At 42.2% G+C, this 16,839-nt stretch overlaps 1 protein-coding gene across 2 annotated transcripts in view; it reads left to right on the top strand.

Annotated features, from left to right (window-relative positions):
• FH (fumarate hydratase) overlaps positions 1-16,839 on the top strand; it is a 452,710-nt gene that overhangs the window by 84,041 nt on the left and 351,830 nt on the right. Inside the window, exon 1 of one of the 2 annotated variants that reach the window (XM_068231901.1) lies at positions 11,362-11,611. The exons of the other annotated variant lie outside the window; for it this stretch is intronic. Within the exon in view, the coding sequence (XP_068088002.1) occupies positions 11,465-11,611 (147 nt within the window). The 5' untranslated portion in view covers positions 11,362-11,464. Of the gene's footprint in view, positions 1-11,361; positions 11,612-16,839 lie in introns of those variants that run through there. 2 annotated transcript variants of the gene reach the window in all.

Here is a 16,839-nt window from a genome sequence, read left to right as displayed (position 1 = left end):
ACTGGGCACTATACTAGCTATACTGAGGCACTACCTACCCATACTGGGCACTATACTAGCTATACTGGGACACACTGGGGGGATCACACGGCCTGCACCAATACAGCATTTCCTACCCCCAGCTTATATGGGGGTTAATCATTTTCCCCTGTTTTTTCAGGTAAAAGTTGGGGGGTCGGCTAATATGCGAGTCGGCTTATATGCGAGTATATACGGTAATTATATCTGATTGCAAAAGAAATTGACTGTCTAAGATTACAGTTTGGTGATAAGCTTATAAGATTTAAATGGAATGTACTATATTGTAATTGCAAAATTATAGGATGTAAACATATTAGAGGAATATGATGAAGAAATTAAATACAAATATTTTGGAAAATTCCAGTTCCTGGTATTTTCCAAGTTCCGAAATTTATTCTTTTTTGAGGTAAACGTGTACTCTTATTTAAGTTATTCCTACTGGTGAACTGGCTCAATAATTCACCATTCTCTAGGGCAGAATGGTGGCGTAGTGGTTAGCTCTCTCGCCTTGCAGCGCTGGGTCCCTGTTTCGAATCCCAGCCAGGGCACTATCTGCAAAGAGTTTGTATGTTCTCTCCGTGTCTGCGTGGGTTTCCTCCGGGCACTCCGGTTTCCTCCCACATTCCAAAAACATACAGATAAGTTAATTGGCTACCTCTAAAAAAATTGGCCCTAGACTACAGTACTTACACTACATAATATAGACATATGGCAATGGTAGGGATTAGATTGTGAGCTCCTTTGAGGGACAGTTAGTGACAAGATATATATATATATATATATATATATATATATATATATATATATATATATATATATATATATATATATATATATATATATATATATATATATATATATATATATATACACTGTACAGCGCTGCGTAATATGTTGGCGCTTTATAAATACTAAATAATAATAATAATAATTCTCTCTAGTTTCCTTATGTGTTGATTATCCACCAGCTTTAGATAATCCTACCACCCGGTCTTGGCATTAAAGTTGCCGATTATGATTTTTAAATGTTTTGGTATTTTACAGAGCGCTTGTTCCAGTTCTTTTTAGATCACCTCTTTGTTTCTTCTTTATCCTTATAAAGGCTTATACACACATGTCCAACTTAATGCACACCCAACTGCACAACATGACCAACGTGTGGTTGGGTACACATACCCAACTTCTCTTCCAACAGACTATTTTGAAAGATATTGTACAGCAGGAGAATTGGCAACGCTTCCAGGCAGAGGCTGTACCTGAATTAGCTACTTGCAAAGATGTGCAGAGCTTCAAAATATGGGCAAAATTACGCAACATGCATTCAAAACCGGTACAGCAAAGTTTGGAAGATAGTTGACCAGATTATTGGTAGGTGTGTATGAGCCTTTAGTCGGACCTTGTGCTGATAATACAGACAGGTTTCGAAATCTCCCTCTCAAGTGTATTCTGCATAATCTTTTATTGATGGGCTCAAAGTCCATCACGCTTTTCCTCAAGTTTTTAGAAATAATGAAGCCCATCTCAAACTGACCTTCCCATTTTGCAGGTCCTCTGTAGGACAAAGTGAACTCTGGTTTGTCTATTTTTCCATTTCCCTGCCATCTTATTTCTTGCAGTGCAATAAGCATAAATCCAAATTTTTCCAGTACACTCCAGGACAGGTACACTTTGAGACTTGGTCCCTCACAGGAACAGGAAACATCCAAGAGCCCCCCTATAAATTTCAAACGGAACCGGAGGTCAGGCAGTATTGGATGTTTCCTGTTCCAGGAACCATGCCTCTCTATGTGTATGGCTGTCCTGGAGAGCCTGGGTGGCTAGGAGCTAGTTTGTACAGGCAGCCTCTGGCTGCAGCCTGTGGGTAGCGGACTGACGTCTCCTAGAGGGCTTACCCGGGGGTCCCTGCAGCAAATTCTGGGTCGCCTTCTGAGAGAGGGTCTGCGGGAGGGCCGCTCTGAAGATGCAGCGTGGCAGGAGGCTTTCGGCTTGGCGGTAGATGCTGGTAAGTGCAGAGCAGAGACTGTTTCCAGAGCACTTCCGGTCGGCTGAGGAGTCTCTTCCAGGTCGTGTGACGTCACCGCCGCTTGCTGAGTTGCAGAGGAGCGGCCTCCAAGCATCCCAGCACTCGCAGTCTCCTCGTGGCAATGGAGGAGATACACGGGCCGCCGAAGGTGGAGCGGTAGTGGTGCTGGGACAAGGCATGTAATGGAGGGGAAAGCAAAAGGCTCTCCTATCATGCTGAGAAAACAAATTACCTGCTGTCATACCTCTTAAGTTAAAGAGGAACTTCAGCCTAAACAAACATACTGTCATTAAGTTACATTAGTTATGTTAATTAAAATAGATAGGTAATAGAATCGCTTACCCACCCTGTTTTAAAAGAACAGGCAAATTGTTTGATTTCATGAGGGCAGCCATCTTTTTGGCTGAAAGGAGGTGACAGGGAGCATGAGACACAGTTCCAACTGTCCTGTGTGCTGATCACCCCTCCCAGTTGCTAGGCAACGTGAATAACAACATAGGAATCCCATCATGCTTTGCACAGCATCAGGGAAAAAAGCCCGGGCAGTTTTCTTTGATGGGTGGAGCTTAGCTAAAAATGCAGCTAAAAATGATGCTTTGGTAAGAAAAACAAAGTTCTGATGCTGTGAAACTGTTAAAGAAACACCAAGCCTTTTCAGTTCTGCTGAGTAGACTTTTAGTCCGGAGGTTCACTTTAAAGAGATACCGTAACAAAAATTGCATCCTGTTTTTTATCATCCTACAAGTTCCAAAAGCTATTCTAATGTGTTCTGGCTTACTGCAGCACTTTCTGCTATCACAGTCTCTGTAATAAATCAATGTATCTTTCCCTTGTCAGACTTGTCAGCCTGTGTCTGGAAGGCTGCCAAGTTCTTCAGTATTGTGGTTCTGCTATGAATTCCCCCTTCCAGGCCCCTCTATGCACACTGCCTGTGTATTATTTAGATTAGAGCAGCTTCTCTCTTATCTTTTACAAGCTGGATAAATCGTCCTCTGAGCTGGCTGGGCTTTCACATACTGAAGAATTACAGACAAGGGCAAAGCTGTTTGCAGGAGAAAAAAGAGCAGCCTGAAACTTCAGTGCATGAGAACTGCAGGGAGAAAGAAACACACAAATGTTCTCTTGAGATTCAAAAGGAAGGCTGTATACAGCCTGCTTGTGTATGGTTGTATTTTCTATGTGTGGACATACAGTACATCAACCTACTTCCTGTTTTGGTGGCCATTTTGTTTGTTTATAAACAAACTTTTTAAAACTGTTTTTAACCACTTTTAATGCGGCGAGGAGCGGCGAAATTGTGACAGAGGGTAATAGATGTCCCCTAATGCACTGGTATGTTTACTTTTGTGCGATTTTAACAATACAGATTCTCTTTAAGTATATGTTGCAGCATTGTTTGGTGCATATTATCCACTTTGAATCCCTTGCTACGCTTATCTACTCCCCACAAAACTTCATCTGAAGCTCAGGGGAGTAAATATGCGTACTTGTGGTAAACAGTGTGCTGTATGCCCAATAAGCTATTTGATTATGTATACAGGGTATCCTTTTAACCGTGACAAGTGAGAGAATAGATTTTGTGTTGTTTGACAACTGAGAGCTAAGTCATGTGATTGTTTTTTACCGGAAAACTGACTAAAAAGCAATAAAGCTGTTATTTTCATGTATTCTATACCCCTAAATAAATACTTGTAAAAAAAAACAAAAGTGACAGCATTGAAAAGAGAATACATAGTTACCCTAGGGACTTAGCTTTTAAAATATGTATGCCATGAGAGTGTATTACTGTTAATCATGAAGATAAGGGCTTTTAATTACTGATAGAGTACAATGAGAAAACAAAAAACACAAACCAGAAACTAATATATTATCGCCATACATTGTACTAGGAACATTATTTAAATGTTGAGATAACCAGGGCAAATTAGCAAATACAATATGTGGGTTTTACCTATGGTAACATTGTTTATTTAAAAACTATAGTGGATGGAAATGGAGAAATAGTGTATTTTTTCTTTTTTTTTTCTAATTTTCCCTTTAAAATGCACAGATAATAACATAATTACTAAAAGAAAATATCACCCTCACAAAGCATAATTTGTGGCAAAAAAACAAGATATAGATCATTTACATCTGATGAGTAGCAATAAAGTTATTGGTGAATGAATGGGAGGAGCGCTGAAATGTGAAAATTGCTCTGGTTTTTAAGCAAAAAACCCTGTGGTGCTGAAGTGGTTATCATCAATATGTTGTTATGGCAATTTGCTTCCGTCTTTTTCTGTCCACCATTTAGATATATACTGTTGTTTTTTATGATGGACATTATGATAGCTGGTTATTCTGGGCTATGCATAGACACGTGTGTGTGTGTGTGTGTGTGTTTTTTTTTTTTTTGTTTTTTTTTTTTTTTTTGGGTGTATTTATAGGAGCACTATATGTTTTTTTTTGTTTTTGTTTTTGCTTCTGTTGGACCAAATCAGGCAATACGCTGCTTAAGCTTGGTTCAAAGCGGTATCCTGCATGTAATACAAAATTAGATGCAATTTGGGGGAGAAAATGTCCTATACCACCATGGTATTACAAAAGCCGTTTGGGCCCCATTCACACTGCATGCATTGCCATCCGTGTTTCAGCAACATGTGCAGGAGGCAGACACGCACGACATCAGAAAGTGCATAGAGTGCATTGTCTGAAGTTCACACTCCAGTGCGGTCCGTAAACGCATGCTGCACGCATTTTTTAACAAAATGCGCAGCTGACCCATTCACTTTCAGTGAATGGGATCAGCCACGCAACACATTCAAACGCAGATGTATTCGCTGCGTTCAGAACGCATGGCCATCCGCGTTTCATGATGTGAATGTGGCCTAAAGAGTGAGGTTTACCTCAGAGAATTTAATTAGTTCATTCGGCAACAGTTACAGCCACAGGTGCAGCTTGAGATTCAGTATCAGGTGCAACCTGCAGTTAATGATGAACATGTGCATAGAATTGCTAGGAAAAAGTCTAATTGTGCTGCTGATGTTTCTGATGAAGATGTGGAGCATTTAAATGTATATGATTCATCTAGTGGTTCTATCTCAAGGCGAGACTGTACAAGGGCATATAACGTGCCCCTAACGCAACGCCTGGTGGTGTTGGAGCAGGACGCTACCAAGAGCCGCGTTACAAGCAGCTCTTGGTGCGCCTGGTCTGTCGGAGGCGCTGTGGAGACCACGTGAGTGGAGCTCTCCACATCACGTGGTCCCGCCAGCCAATCAGCTCCAATAAGTAAACCCTGCAAGTGCAGTGAATGTCAAGTAGCCATGTGCCTGGCTACGTAGCGGCCTCTTCCCGCCTCCTCTCCGCCCCTGAAATTAAAAAAAAAAAAAAAACAATACTGAGCATGTGCAAACAGTCTAACGTGGCTTAAGCCGCTAGAACACACAGTATGCTGCACTTCAAACAAATGTGCAGCATTACTGTTTAACGCAACGTGGGCACTGTGAACAGCCCATTGATTTTTCATTGCTGTCCGGTGGGGTGGGGTCTCACTGTGAAAGCAGCCTAAATCTTCTAAACTTGATGCAGTTTTTTCACAAGTTGATAGTGATGACGAATTGGCCTATTGGTCATAGGTCATCTGAATGATCAGTCCCTCAAAAAGATTGATTTACTTTGAAAAAATTGTGGCCGGCTATATGTACAAATTTTAGACCAGCTTCTGCTATTTCCTGTGGGATTAAAACTCTTGGGTGCGATTATTGAATTCCCTGACAGTAATGTAAAAAGCAGCTTTTGTTTACATTACTGATGCTGCATCTGAATCTTATCTGGTTTCCTTTGCACTGAAAGGTAACCGCTTGGCGATGGCATTTCACACTTAAAAAGGAACTCCAGTGAACATTTTACTGTTGGCAGGTGATGTAGCTGCTGCCTGGTTTTTGGCATTTGGAAACCGCTGTAACAGCTATTTCCCACAATGCAACAAGGTTCACAGACAGGAAACTGCCAAAAAAAGTACGTACTTTTCTTGTGGGAGGAGTTTCACCACAATATCAGTCATACAGCGCCCCCTGATGGTCCATTTGTGAAAAGGAATAGATTTCTCATGTAAAAGGGGGTATCGGCTACTGATTGGGATAAAGTTCCATTTTTGGTCGGAGTGTCTCTTTAACTGCTATCGGCCAATAAAGGGAAACCCTTTTGTTCTAGTTAATTAAGGAAAACATTGAGATTACCAGAAACAGTTGTAGTTGCATGGATAGAACTCTGTTACCTGCTAGATTAGCCACATTTTCAAAGACACAGATGTCAGCAAAAAGCACAAGCAACCCCAAGTGATTTGCATTCTGCTATAACACACATACAATTGGGATTGTACCGTTAATCATAATCAGTGCAGAAAACTGATTGCGATTGTGTTTTTTCACGGTTCCGTCCATGACACTTCACAGAAAAGGAGTTTTAAAGGGAAGGTTCGCACTGAACATAAAAAAACAAAAACCTGCACTAACCTGGGCCTTCCTCCAGCTCCTGGCAGTCGATCTGTGCCCTCGTAGCAGTTCTTCTCCCTCTCGGCGTCCAGCGGTGAAGAAGCCAACCGCGCTAGGTCGGCTTCAGGGTAGGCTTCATGTGCGCTCCACGGCGGGGGGTCACGTGGTGTAGGGACGTCATCGGGTCTCTACTGCGCAGGCGCAGAACTACTACGCCTGCGCAGTAGAGACCCGATGACGTCACGGACACCACGTGGAGCGCACATGAAGCCGACCCGGAAGCCGACCTGGCGAGGTCAGCTTCTTCATCGCTGGACGACAAGAGAGGGAGAGGAGCTGCTACGAGGGCACAGATCGACTGCCAGGAGCTGGAGGAAGCCCTGGGTAAGTGCAGGTTTTTTCTTATGTTCAGCGCGGATCTTCCCTTTTAAAGGGGCACTATGGCGAAAAGTTGTAAATTTTAAATATGTGCAAACGTAGACAAGAAGTATGTTTTTTCCAGAGTAAAATGAGCCATAAATTACTTTTCGCCTATGTTGCTGTCACTTACAGTTGGTAGTAGTAGTCAAAATGTTTCTGTACCGTGTTAGCCAAACAAATTATGTAGGTAGAAAAAAACAGTCTTGTAAAAGTAATACCTTTTAATGGCTAACTGATAAAGTTAAATAATGCAAGCTTTCTGGGATCTAGTCCCCTTCTTCAGGCATATTTCCAGATGTAAGCTGAAGTAAAGCACTGATGCAGGTAAATAGTAAACACAAAGATGGCAGTTGTGCTGGTTACTGTTTAGCAGTTAAATGTCAGGTGATAAGCAGGCTGGAGCCAGTGAGCTCATGCAAGCAAACATGAAATCTAGCAGGTTTCTGAAGATCATGAAGCCAAGTAAATCATTTTGCATAAGGAGTCATGAATCCCATTCCACAATTTAAACTCTCTGTTAATGTCTTAAAAATCTTCATACATTTGTACTCAGAAATCTTTCTTGTTTGTTCATTTTTGAAGTTGCCCTTAAAGCGGATCCGAGATGAAAAACAAATTATAACAAGTAGCTTGTCTATGTATCTTATCTTAGATTGTTTACACAGCAAATATAGCTATCAACAGCTTCAACAGAATATTATTGTTTCTTCCTGTGATACAATGAGAGCGGCCATGTTTTGTTTGTCATCATTACACACAGGCAAAGCTGATCTGCATATCCAGCCTCCAGCCTGTGAAACTCCACGCCCCTCTCCTCCCCTCCCCTCTCCACCCCCTTGCCTCTGAAATCTCTGCATGGTCAGTGTGTGCTGGGGGTGTAATTTGAGGAAAGTAGCTACATTTACAGCAACACAACCTGTGGAAGGAGAGGCATAACTGCACAGATATATTCAAGGATAGAGTCAAGTCCTTGTAATTCAACCTAAATTTTCGTTTATAAAACTATATTTTTTTATTGTAACCAGATAAAAGTATTACTCTGCAGTGACAATTATTTCCTGCTTATCTGTAATTTTTGTTATGGTGGCAGCAGGTTTTTTTTAGAACCAGTCCATTTCAGCAGAGCTAGGAGTGATTTGTAAGTGTTGCACCCAGTTATCTGACGAATTCGGTATAAAGGTGCCCATACAAGTGTAGATTGCCACTCACTGTTGCAAACAGATTAATGTCTCTCTATGATCTGAATTTTCATTGCTCTGTTTGATTCAGTATAATGCTATGGGCTGCCGATCTTTCGACTGTACAATCAATCACCAATCTTACCACTTATGTAGTATAAGTAACTACCTCAGGGCCCATTTACACTTAGAAACGCAAAACGCGGCGGTTTTCTCCAGCATTTTGCAGGAGATTTTTTTTTTTCTGCAATTTCATGTGGAAAAATCACTGGACAGTGCAGTGATTTCTCCGCGATTGCGTTTAGTGCTTCTATAGCCCTGAAACGCAATCGCCGGGAAATCGCCTGAAAATGGAGCAGGCGACGGGTTTGCGTTTCGCGTTTTTGGGCGATTTGTGTCGATTAGCGCAAATCGCCCAAGTAAGAATGGGCCCATAGGGTTTAATTACACTAGCGCTTTCAAACGCGCTAGTGTTTGAGCGTTTTGCCGAAATCGCCGGCAAAACGCTGAAGTGTGAATGGGCCCTCACAGTAAGACACAAGTCACAGTGAACCTCTTGGTGCTATAGTACATGGATGTTGGTAAGATTGAAAAAAGATGTTACAGTCATACTGCATAGTGTGTGGCCACCTTTAGGGCCCTTTCACACCGAGGCGGTGTGGTATTTTTACCGCACCCCACTGCCGTGCAATGTAGGCCCCTTAGTGCAACCATCCCCACATAATATGCAATAAAATCAGACCTCAATACAGAGCGGCTGACTCCCCTAAATGACTGACAGCAGTGGGCCCCTTAGTGCAACCGTCCCCACATAATATGCAATAAAATCAGACCTCATTACAGAGCGGCTGACACCCCCCCCCCCCCTAAGTGACTGACAGCAGTGGGCCCCTTAGCGCAACCATCCCCACATAATATGCAATAAAATCAGACCTCATTACAGAGCGGCTGACACCCCCCCCCCCCCCCCCCAAATGACTGACAGCAGTGGGCCCCTTAGTGCAACTGTCCCCACATAATATGCAATAAAATCAGACCTCATTACAGAGCGGCTGACCCCCCCCCCCCCCCCCCAAATGACTAAGATATAGAAGGGTCGGCACCACCGAGTTGTAGTTATAGCTCTTTATTCAGCAGTAACAGAACACAAGAGAAGTTAGAGAGGAAAGCTATGATGATGATAAGTAAGCAGCACAATCCAGCAACTAACAGGTTCCATTTGTTGTGAATAAATCACCAGCTGCTTTCCCCTTCCTCTGCAGAAACATGCTAGCTGTCTGGGGGCTGGAGAGGTTATGAACTCTGTGAAGTGTCCGGGAGTCTGCAGCTCATGGAAGCCAGCTCTGATCTCTGTGCCTCCTGATTGATCTTTGCACTGGCTGCGCACATCTCTGCAGATCAGCGCGGAGACTCTATGTAACCAGCGAGGCAAGCAGTGCCCTGTCACAGCGCTGTACAGTACACACAGGAAGCATGCAGGAAGCTCCTGTGTGTGAAGTATACGGAACTGTGACAGCCAAGAGCGCTGCTCGCTTCCCTGGTTACAGAGTCACCACGCTGATCTGCACATTAGCATATGGCCGAGCTGGCTGGTAACGCCCCTCCTCCTGCAGAAGCCTCCTCCTCTCCTGGGTGAGTTCCCAGATGCTCTTTCGGCACAGGACAGAACGCCGAGGCGCTGGCCAGACACTGGGGGAGGGGACACATCAGTTTTACTAAAAATTAGGTATGAAATAAATAAATACAAATCTTTTTGGGGGAAGAATGTCTAATAAAGTATATATAAGGGGCTAAAGATGAAGGCAGCAATATTTGGTCTCGGATACACTGAATAAGTACTTTGAGATCTTGCATGCTGTGTCCTGGTTCACAGAAGTGTTGGCCATTTTACCCTCATTAATTTTAAAGCGGTGATGGTTCATTCTTGTGCGCAGTTTTTGTCCTGTTTCTCCTATATAGATTCCTCTTGAGGGGCATTTCATGCAGCGTATCATGTATACAACATTGGATGACTCACAGGAAAATTGGTCTTGCATTTGATGATATTTCTGTGAGTTTGGTATTTGTATTTGGCTTGTGCATAAGATATAAGGGCAGGTCTCACACCTTGTGTTATTACAGGGTAGTGTGCCTGGAGTTTCTGGTGTAGATAATGCACTTCTGATAATCATTTGTCTCAAATTGGGAGGTTGTCTGAAAGCAATCAAAAAATTGCTTTCCTTGAGAAAGCTGGCCGCTAGCCAGGGAAACATGTCGGATATTCCGGTGTGGTGACTTTGAGCCTGCTGCTGGTTCTTGGCTCCTTCCTCCCCTTCTATTGCTGCCACGGAACGAACTTCTGGGTACTCTGGACCTCCTGCATGGACCACCGACCACTTGGATGCAATCTTTGGCAACTCTAGCTTGTTGTTTACAAACGAGACTGTTTGACAATCCATCTGGACGGTAGCCATTTTGGCTGGAGCCCATGCACGGACAACTACAGTGATCTCTTGAGCAATACTCTGGAACAGACCGGTATATCAGCGGAGGGTAAGAGCTATGCTGACTGCATAGCATACAGATTGAACAGGCTTGGCTTTGCTTTGCTGTCGTTTTTTGCTCTGCATCTTATACCCCCTCTTGCCTGCAATTGTTGCAATGTCTGCACTGTGAAACTTTCTGCTATGCTGCACAGAGTACCCTCGAACTCAGTCATCTTTGCCACTGCTGCTTGCATATGAGACTTGTGCCTTTCTGCCTAATTAACAGGCTATATATCTGCTTCTAGCTAACCCAGCATCATCAAATTGCTATGGATATAATTTGTGCAATGCTTTGGACTCATTCAGATCTAGCTATGATAACAAGTTCTTTTGGCTGCAATTTCTAGTGGTTGGTGTGCTTGACGGCGCCTGGGGAGGTTAGGTGGCCACCTGGCAGGTTATTTTTGTTGTTTTTTATATATGTGTATGTCAGTGTTTGTGTGTGTTTTTTGATTAATAAAAAGTCTTTTTAATACCTTTATAAAAACTCTTGTGGTCGTGATGACTCATAATCCCTCATTTTTCTATCCTTGACTTTTTTTGGCAATGTTTGGTATTTGTATTTGGCTTGTGCATAAGATATAAGGGCAGGTCTCACACCTTGTGTTATTACAGGGTAGTGTGCCTGGAGTTTCTGGTGTAGATAATGCACTTCTGATAATCATTTGTCTCAAATTGGGAGGTTGTCTGAAAGCAATCAAAAAATATATGGTTTACAGCCAGGCTCTGAAGTATAAACGAATATGTTCTAATTCAGAGGACAGAGATAGACAACTTGTGTCGCTACGTAATATATTCATAGATCAGGGATATCATCCACGAATGAACCATCACCGCTTAAAAATTAATGAGGGTAAAATGGACACACCAGTGGGCCAACACCTCTGTGAACCAGGACACAGCATGCAAGATCTCAAGGTACTTATTGTAAAGGGCAACTTCAAAAATAAACAAGCAAGAAAAATTTCGGTGAGTACAAATTTATGAAGATTTTTAAAACCTTAACAGAGGGTTTAAATTGTGGAATGGGATTCATGACTCCTTATGCAACATGATTTACTTGGCTTCATGATCTTCAGAAACCTGCTAGATGTAGTGTTTGCTTGCATGAGCTCACTGGCTCCAGCCTGCTTATCACCTGACATCTAACTGCTAAACAGTAACCAGCACAACTGCCATCTTTGTGTTTACTATTTACCTGCATCAGTGTTTTACTTCAGCTTACATCTGGAAATATGCCTGAAGAAGGGGACTAGATCCCAGAAAACTTGCATTATTTAACTTTATCAGTTAGCCATTAAAAGGTATTACTTTTACAAGACTTTGTTTTTTTTCTACCTACAGTAGGTAGTAGAAATCTGACAGAAGCGACAGGTTTTGGACTAGTCCATCTCTTCATAGGAGATTCTCAGTAAAGCTTTGATTCTTTATAAAGATATTCCCTAAAAAGGATTTAAACAATGATGCTGGCCAGCTTCCCTGCTCGCTACACAATTTTTTGGCAGTTGGGCAGAGCAACTCTCATTCACTAAGTACTTTTGAAAATAAATAAATCCCGGAGAATCCCCTATGAAGAGATGGACTAGTCCAAAACCTGTCACTTCTGTCAGATTTCTACCTACTGTAAGTGACAGCAGCATAGGAGAAAAGTAATTTATGGCGCATTTTACTCTGGAAAAAACATACTTCCAGCTTGTATATGTTTGCACATATTTTAAATTTTACAATTTTTCACCATAGTGCCCCTTTAATAAATTCCTTATTTGAATGATCTGCTGAACATTGCAAAAAAAAAAAAAAAAAGTTCTAAATGAAGTGAATCAATTTATGCAGAAGGAAGTGATTACCCTGAGACAAATTAGGTGATTACTGGGTTTTCTGAAATCATCAGCACCTGCAGTTCAGTGGGCTATGATGCATGTCCTAATTCTCGAAAATTGGATGCTGAGCAATTGGGACAAAAATTTGCATTCCCTAGACTTAGCATTTTCGTTAGACAGCGAGGTGAAGAGAGATCTACGTTGGTGGTGTAAGGAGAATGATCTTACAATGGGGAAATTATGCAGATTTCCAATTCAAACGTTTGTGACTATAGATGCAAGTGCGACAGGTGGGGATGCACATGTTGGATCTTTCCAAGTTCAGGGTCTGTGAGACCAATCTATGCACAACCATTTCTTCAATTACAGAGATTTAATAGCAGTAAATATGGCAATTGTCAGCACAATGCACATTCTATATGCAACTCATGTTGGGATTCAAACAGACAATTTTACATTAGTAGCGTACATCAGTCGTCAAGGGGGATGAGATCGAAATTGCTACTACATTTGTAATTAAAAATTATACACGTTGTGGAAACAAACTTTCAATCCCTAACTGCAGTTCATTTGAAGGGGGACTTTGAATGTTCTAGCAGATCAACTAAGTCAACAACATATATCAAATACAGAATGATCTCTGTACAACAGTTTATTCAAACAGTTCACAAATTGGGTCATCCACAGATAGACCTGTTTGCATACAAAATGAACACCAAGTGCAACAACTTTTATTCCTTGAGTTAATGGAAAAGATTCTCAAGATTGGAACAAAACTCTAATTTATGCATTTCTTCCATTGAAATTTTCCAAGCGTTTTGTTACAGAAGCTGTTCAATTACTGTAATTGTTCAATTACTGTAACAATATAAAAACTGCTACACCAAAATGCTCCAAAAATCGCTAGGCATGCTTAGTAGATTGCTAAGCACATGCCTAGAATTGCCTTAAAAAATCACTTAAAAAAGCACTAAGCGTTTGTTTTTATGCTAGAGGTTTTTGGTGTGCACTGGCCCTCAAATACTGTTTTTTGATTCAGTGCCATCATGTTCTACAGGCAATGGGTTGGAAACCAACCGTTTGGCTACTAAGTAGTCAGTCCTTAAAGCTAAAGGGCTATCTTCAGGAGTAGTCAGGATTCTACTTAATAGTAGATAACAGAATACAAGATGGATTTACCGGAAATACTGGAACGCTTTTTACTCATGGTTACAGATCTCAAATTTTCAATCCACAGAAATTGTCTATTTAGAGTTTTTATGCAAGAAGGTGTGGAGATGGGTCTGGCTTTGTTAGGCTTGGTGGTATATTCTCCACAGTCAGCACGTGGTGTATATCCTGACGTGAAGGAGGTACACACGCTAGCACAAGGAAACAGGATATCCTTAGTTTAGTGGAGGAGAGGACTGGTTCCAACAGGAGATGTGGCGCACAGAGCAGGCGTAGATCCGAACAGCCACAAACAATCCTTTCACTATAGTTGGCTCAGCTCAATGTAGTGCTGAGCGCATAAACCAGAACTCAGAAGATCAGGACAGGTAACAGAGGGAACGCTTGCTGAACTAGTCACTGCTTAAAGGGATACTGTAGGGGGTCGGGGGAAAATGAGTTGAACTTACCCGGGGCTTCTAATGGTCCCCCGCAGACATCCTGTGTTGGCGCAGCCAGTCACCGATGCTCCGGCTCCGCCTCCAGTTCACTTCTGGAATTTCTGACTTTAAAGTCAGAAAACCACTGCACCTGTGTTGCCATGTCCTCACTCCCGCTGATGTCACCAGGAGTGTACTGCGCAGACACAGACCATACTGGGCCTGCGCTGTGCGCTCTTGGTGACATCAGCGGGATCGAGGACACGGCAACGCAGGCGCAGTGGTTTTCAGACTTTAAAGTCTGAAATTCCAGAAGTGAACCGGAGGCGGGGCCGGAGCATCGGTGAGTGGCTGCGCCAACACAGGATGTCTGCGGGGGACCGTTAGAAGCCCCGGGTAAGTTCAACTCATTTTCCCCTGACCCCCCTACAGTATCCCTTTAAGTTGACAGCAAGCGTCCATAACAAGACAGACTGGAATGAGGCAGCCAATGCGATTGCAGCGGTGGCGTGCCTCACAAGGACAGGACAGAATAGTCGGGAAATAGAGTCAAAGAAGGCAGACGTAATACACACAAATATACAATAGGTATGATTCCCTAGCGTACTACGATTACAGCTATCAATGAAACTACAAACGACTGACTGACATATGTATATATCGGCGATAAACCGATTATATGACATAAGCAAGGAACACGAACTAAGAACTGGAGCAGGACGAGGAACAGGACTAAACTAGCTAAGCACGGGTGATCACGATACGCGCAACCTACCAAAACGTGCTGGAAACTGACTGACTGAACACAGGATATAAACAGTGCGAGTACATATATATATATATATATCAGCGACACTGATGTATCAACGTTGCACGAATACAAGGAAAATAACAAACACGCTAGTATGCGTATATATTGGCGATGAACCAATATATGATGCAAGACTAGCAAAGTAACAATTACTGATAAACAGAGCTAGGACTCACTGACTCCTACGCAGGAGATCAGTGCAGTCCACATGAATTAACATTAGAACTATGAACACAGTCTGGGGCCAGAGCAGCAGCAGCAAGACAGGCTTAAGGTGCATACACACGTCAGATAAAAGTCTTTGGAAAATGAAAGATCACAGACCAATTTTACCCCCTTTCATGTAGTATGAGAGCCATACTCTACACAGTCTATTCTATGGAGCTGAACTCCCCATCAGATAAAAATCTTTGCAAGATGCTGCACACAAAGATGCTGTACACATTCAACAGATCAGTATCTGCAAAAGATCTGTTCCTGCAAAAGATCCATTCCTGCAAAATGCATTCATAGTCTATGATATCTGCAGATCCCATACACACCTTGTTTAATGGACATTCATCTGCAGATCAGCCAATTATCTGCCGATCTGAAGATCCAACCTGGTGGATCTGATCTACAGATAATTGTCCGTTAAACAAGGTGTGTATGAGGTCTGCAGATATCATAGACTATGAATGCATTTTGCAGGAATGGATCTTTTGCAGGAAAAGATCTTTTGCAGATACTGATCTGTTGAATGTGTACAGCGGTCTTTGTGTGCAGCATCTTGCAAAGATTTTTATCTGATGGGGAGTTCAGCTCCATAGAATAGACTGTGTAGAGTATGGCTCTCATACTACATGAAAGGGGGTAAAATTGGTCTGTGACCTTTCATTTTCCAAAGACTTTTATCTGACGTGTGTACCCACCTTTATGCTGAAGCTATGATAGCCAGAGGAGCCCTGCAGGAAGCAGATCTTTATACTGAGGTCATCCAATAGGAGCAGACATGCAGATTCCCACACAGGTGAATGGTAATTATTCAATCCTGAGCTGGCCAGAACTGCAGAGCCACTGCAGATGGAATCAGCAACTAGTTTGAGTGCAAACCAAATGACATCAAAAACTGCTTGTCTTCAGTAAAACTGCAGCCAGCAGTACATGCTGCAGACGTGATCATAACAGGCTTTAAGAACAATTAAAGTTCAGATTGCAACCTTATCTGTTTGACAAGAAATTAGCGGCAGATCTGCTTGTCATTCGGTTTGTGAAGTCTATTGAAAACAGTGTTTCTGGTAGCAATTACCTTTCCAAGTCGGGTTAGTGAATTACAAGCTTTATCTTGCAAAGGACTGTTCTGTTGGGGTTTTTTTTTGACGATCGAGACGTTCTAAAAACAAGTCCTAAAGTGGGAAATGTATTCCATAGAACTCATGAAATTGTGTTACCTTCATGTCATAGAGAACCTAAAACAAAAATAGGAATCAAATGGCACAGATTGGATGTAAAGAAAATCTATTATCTTCTTTGAAATTAAAGACTTCAGGAAAACCATTCTTGAATTTTCAGGGAACTGTAAAGGGGCAAAGGCTTTAAATAAAACCATAGCCACATGGATTGAAGACTGTATAACAGAAGCATATACATATATGTGGAAAAGATCCTCCTTTAAATTTAAGAGCTCATTCCACAAGGGCAGCTGGAGTGACCTGGTTTTACAAGGCTGGCATATCGCCTACAGACATCTGTAAAACCGCAACATGGAAGAGTCTCAACACCTTCATAAGGCTCTACAGGCTTGATCGACTTTCAGCAAAGGATCAAAGCTTTGGGAGAACTGTCCTGGAGGCAGTTAACCCGCCCCAAGGTGATGATACTTTTTTACTTGCTTATCATCTCAAAGGCTACCTGTCCTGGAGTGTACTGGAAAATCCACAAGTTAGCTTACCTGCTAACGGTATTTGTAGTATCACTCCAGGACAGGTCGGGCACCCA

Source organism: Hyperolius riggenbachi, chromosome 4 (assembly GCF_040937935.1).
Source record: "Hyperolius riggenbachi isolate aHypRig1 chromosome 4, aHypRig1.pri, whole genome shotgun sequence".
NCBI lineage: Eukaryota > Metazoa > Chordata > Amphibia > Anura > Hyperoliidae > Hyperolius > Hyperolius riggenbachi.
This window is presented reverse-complemented; position numbering and strand designations above follow the sequence as displayed.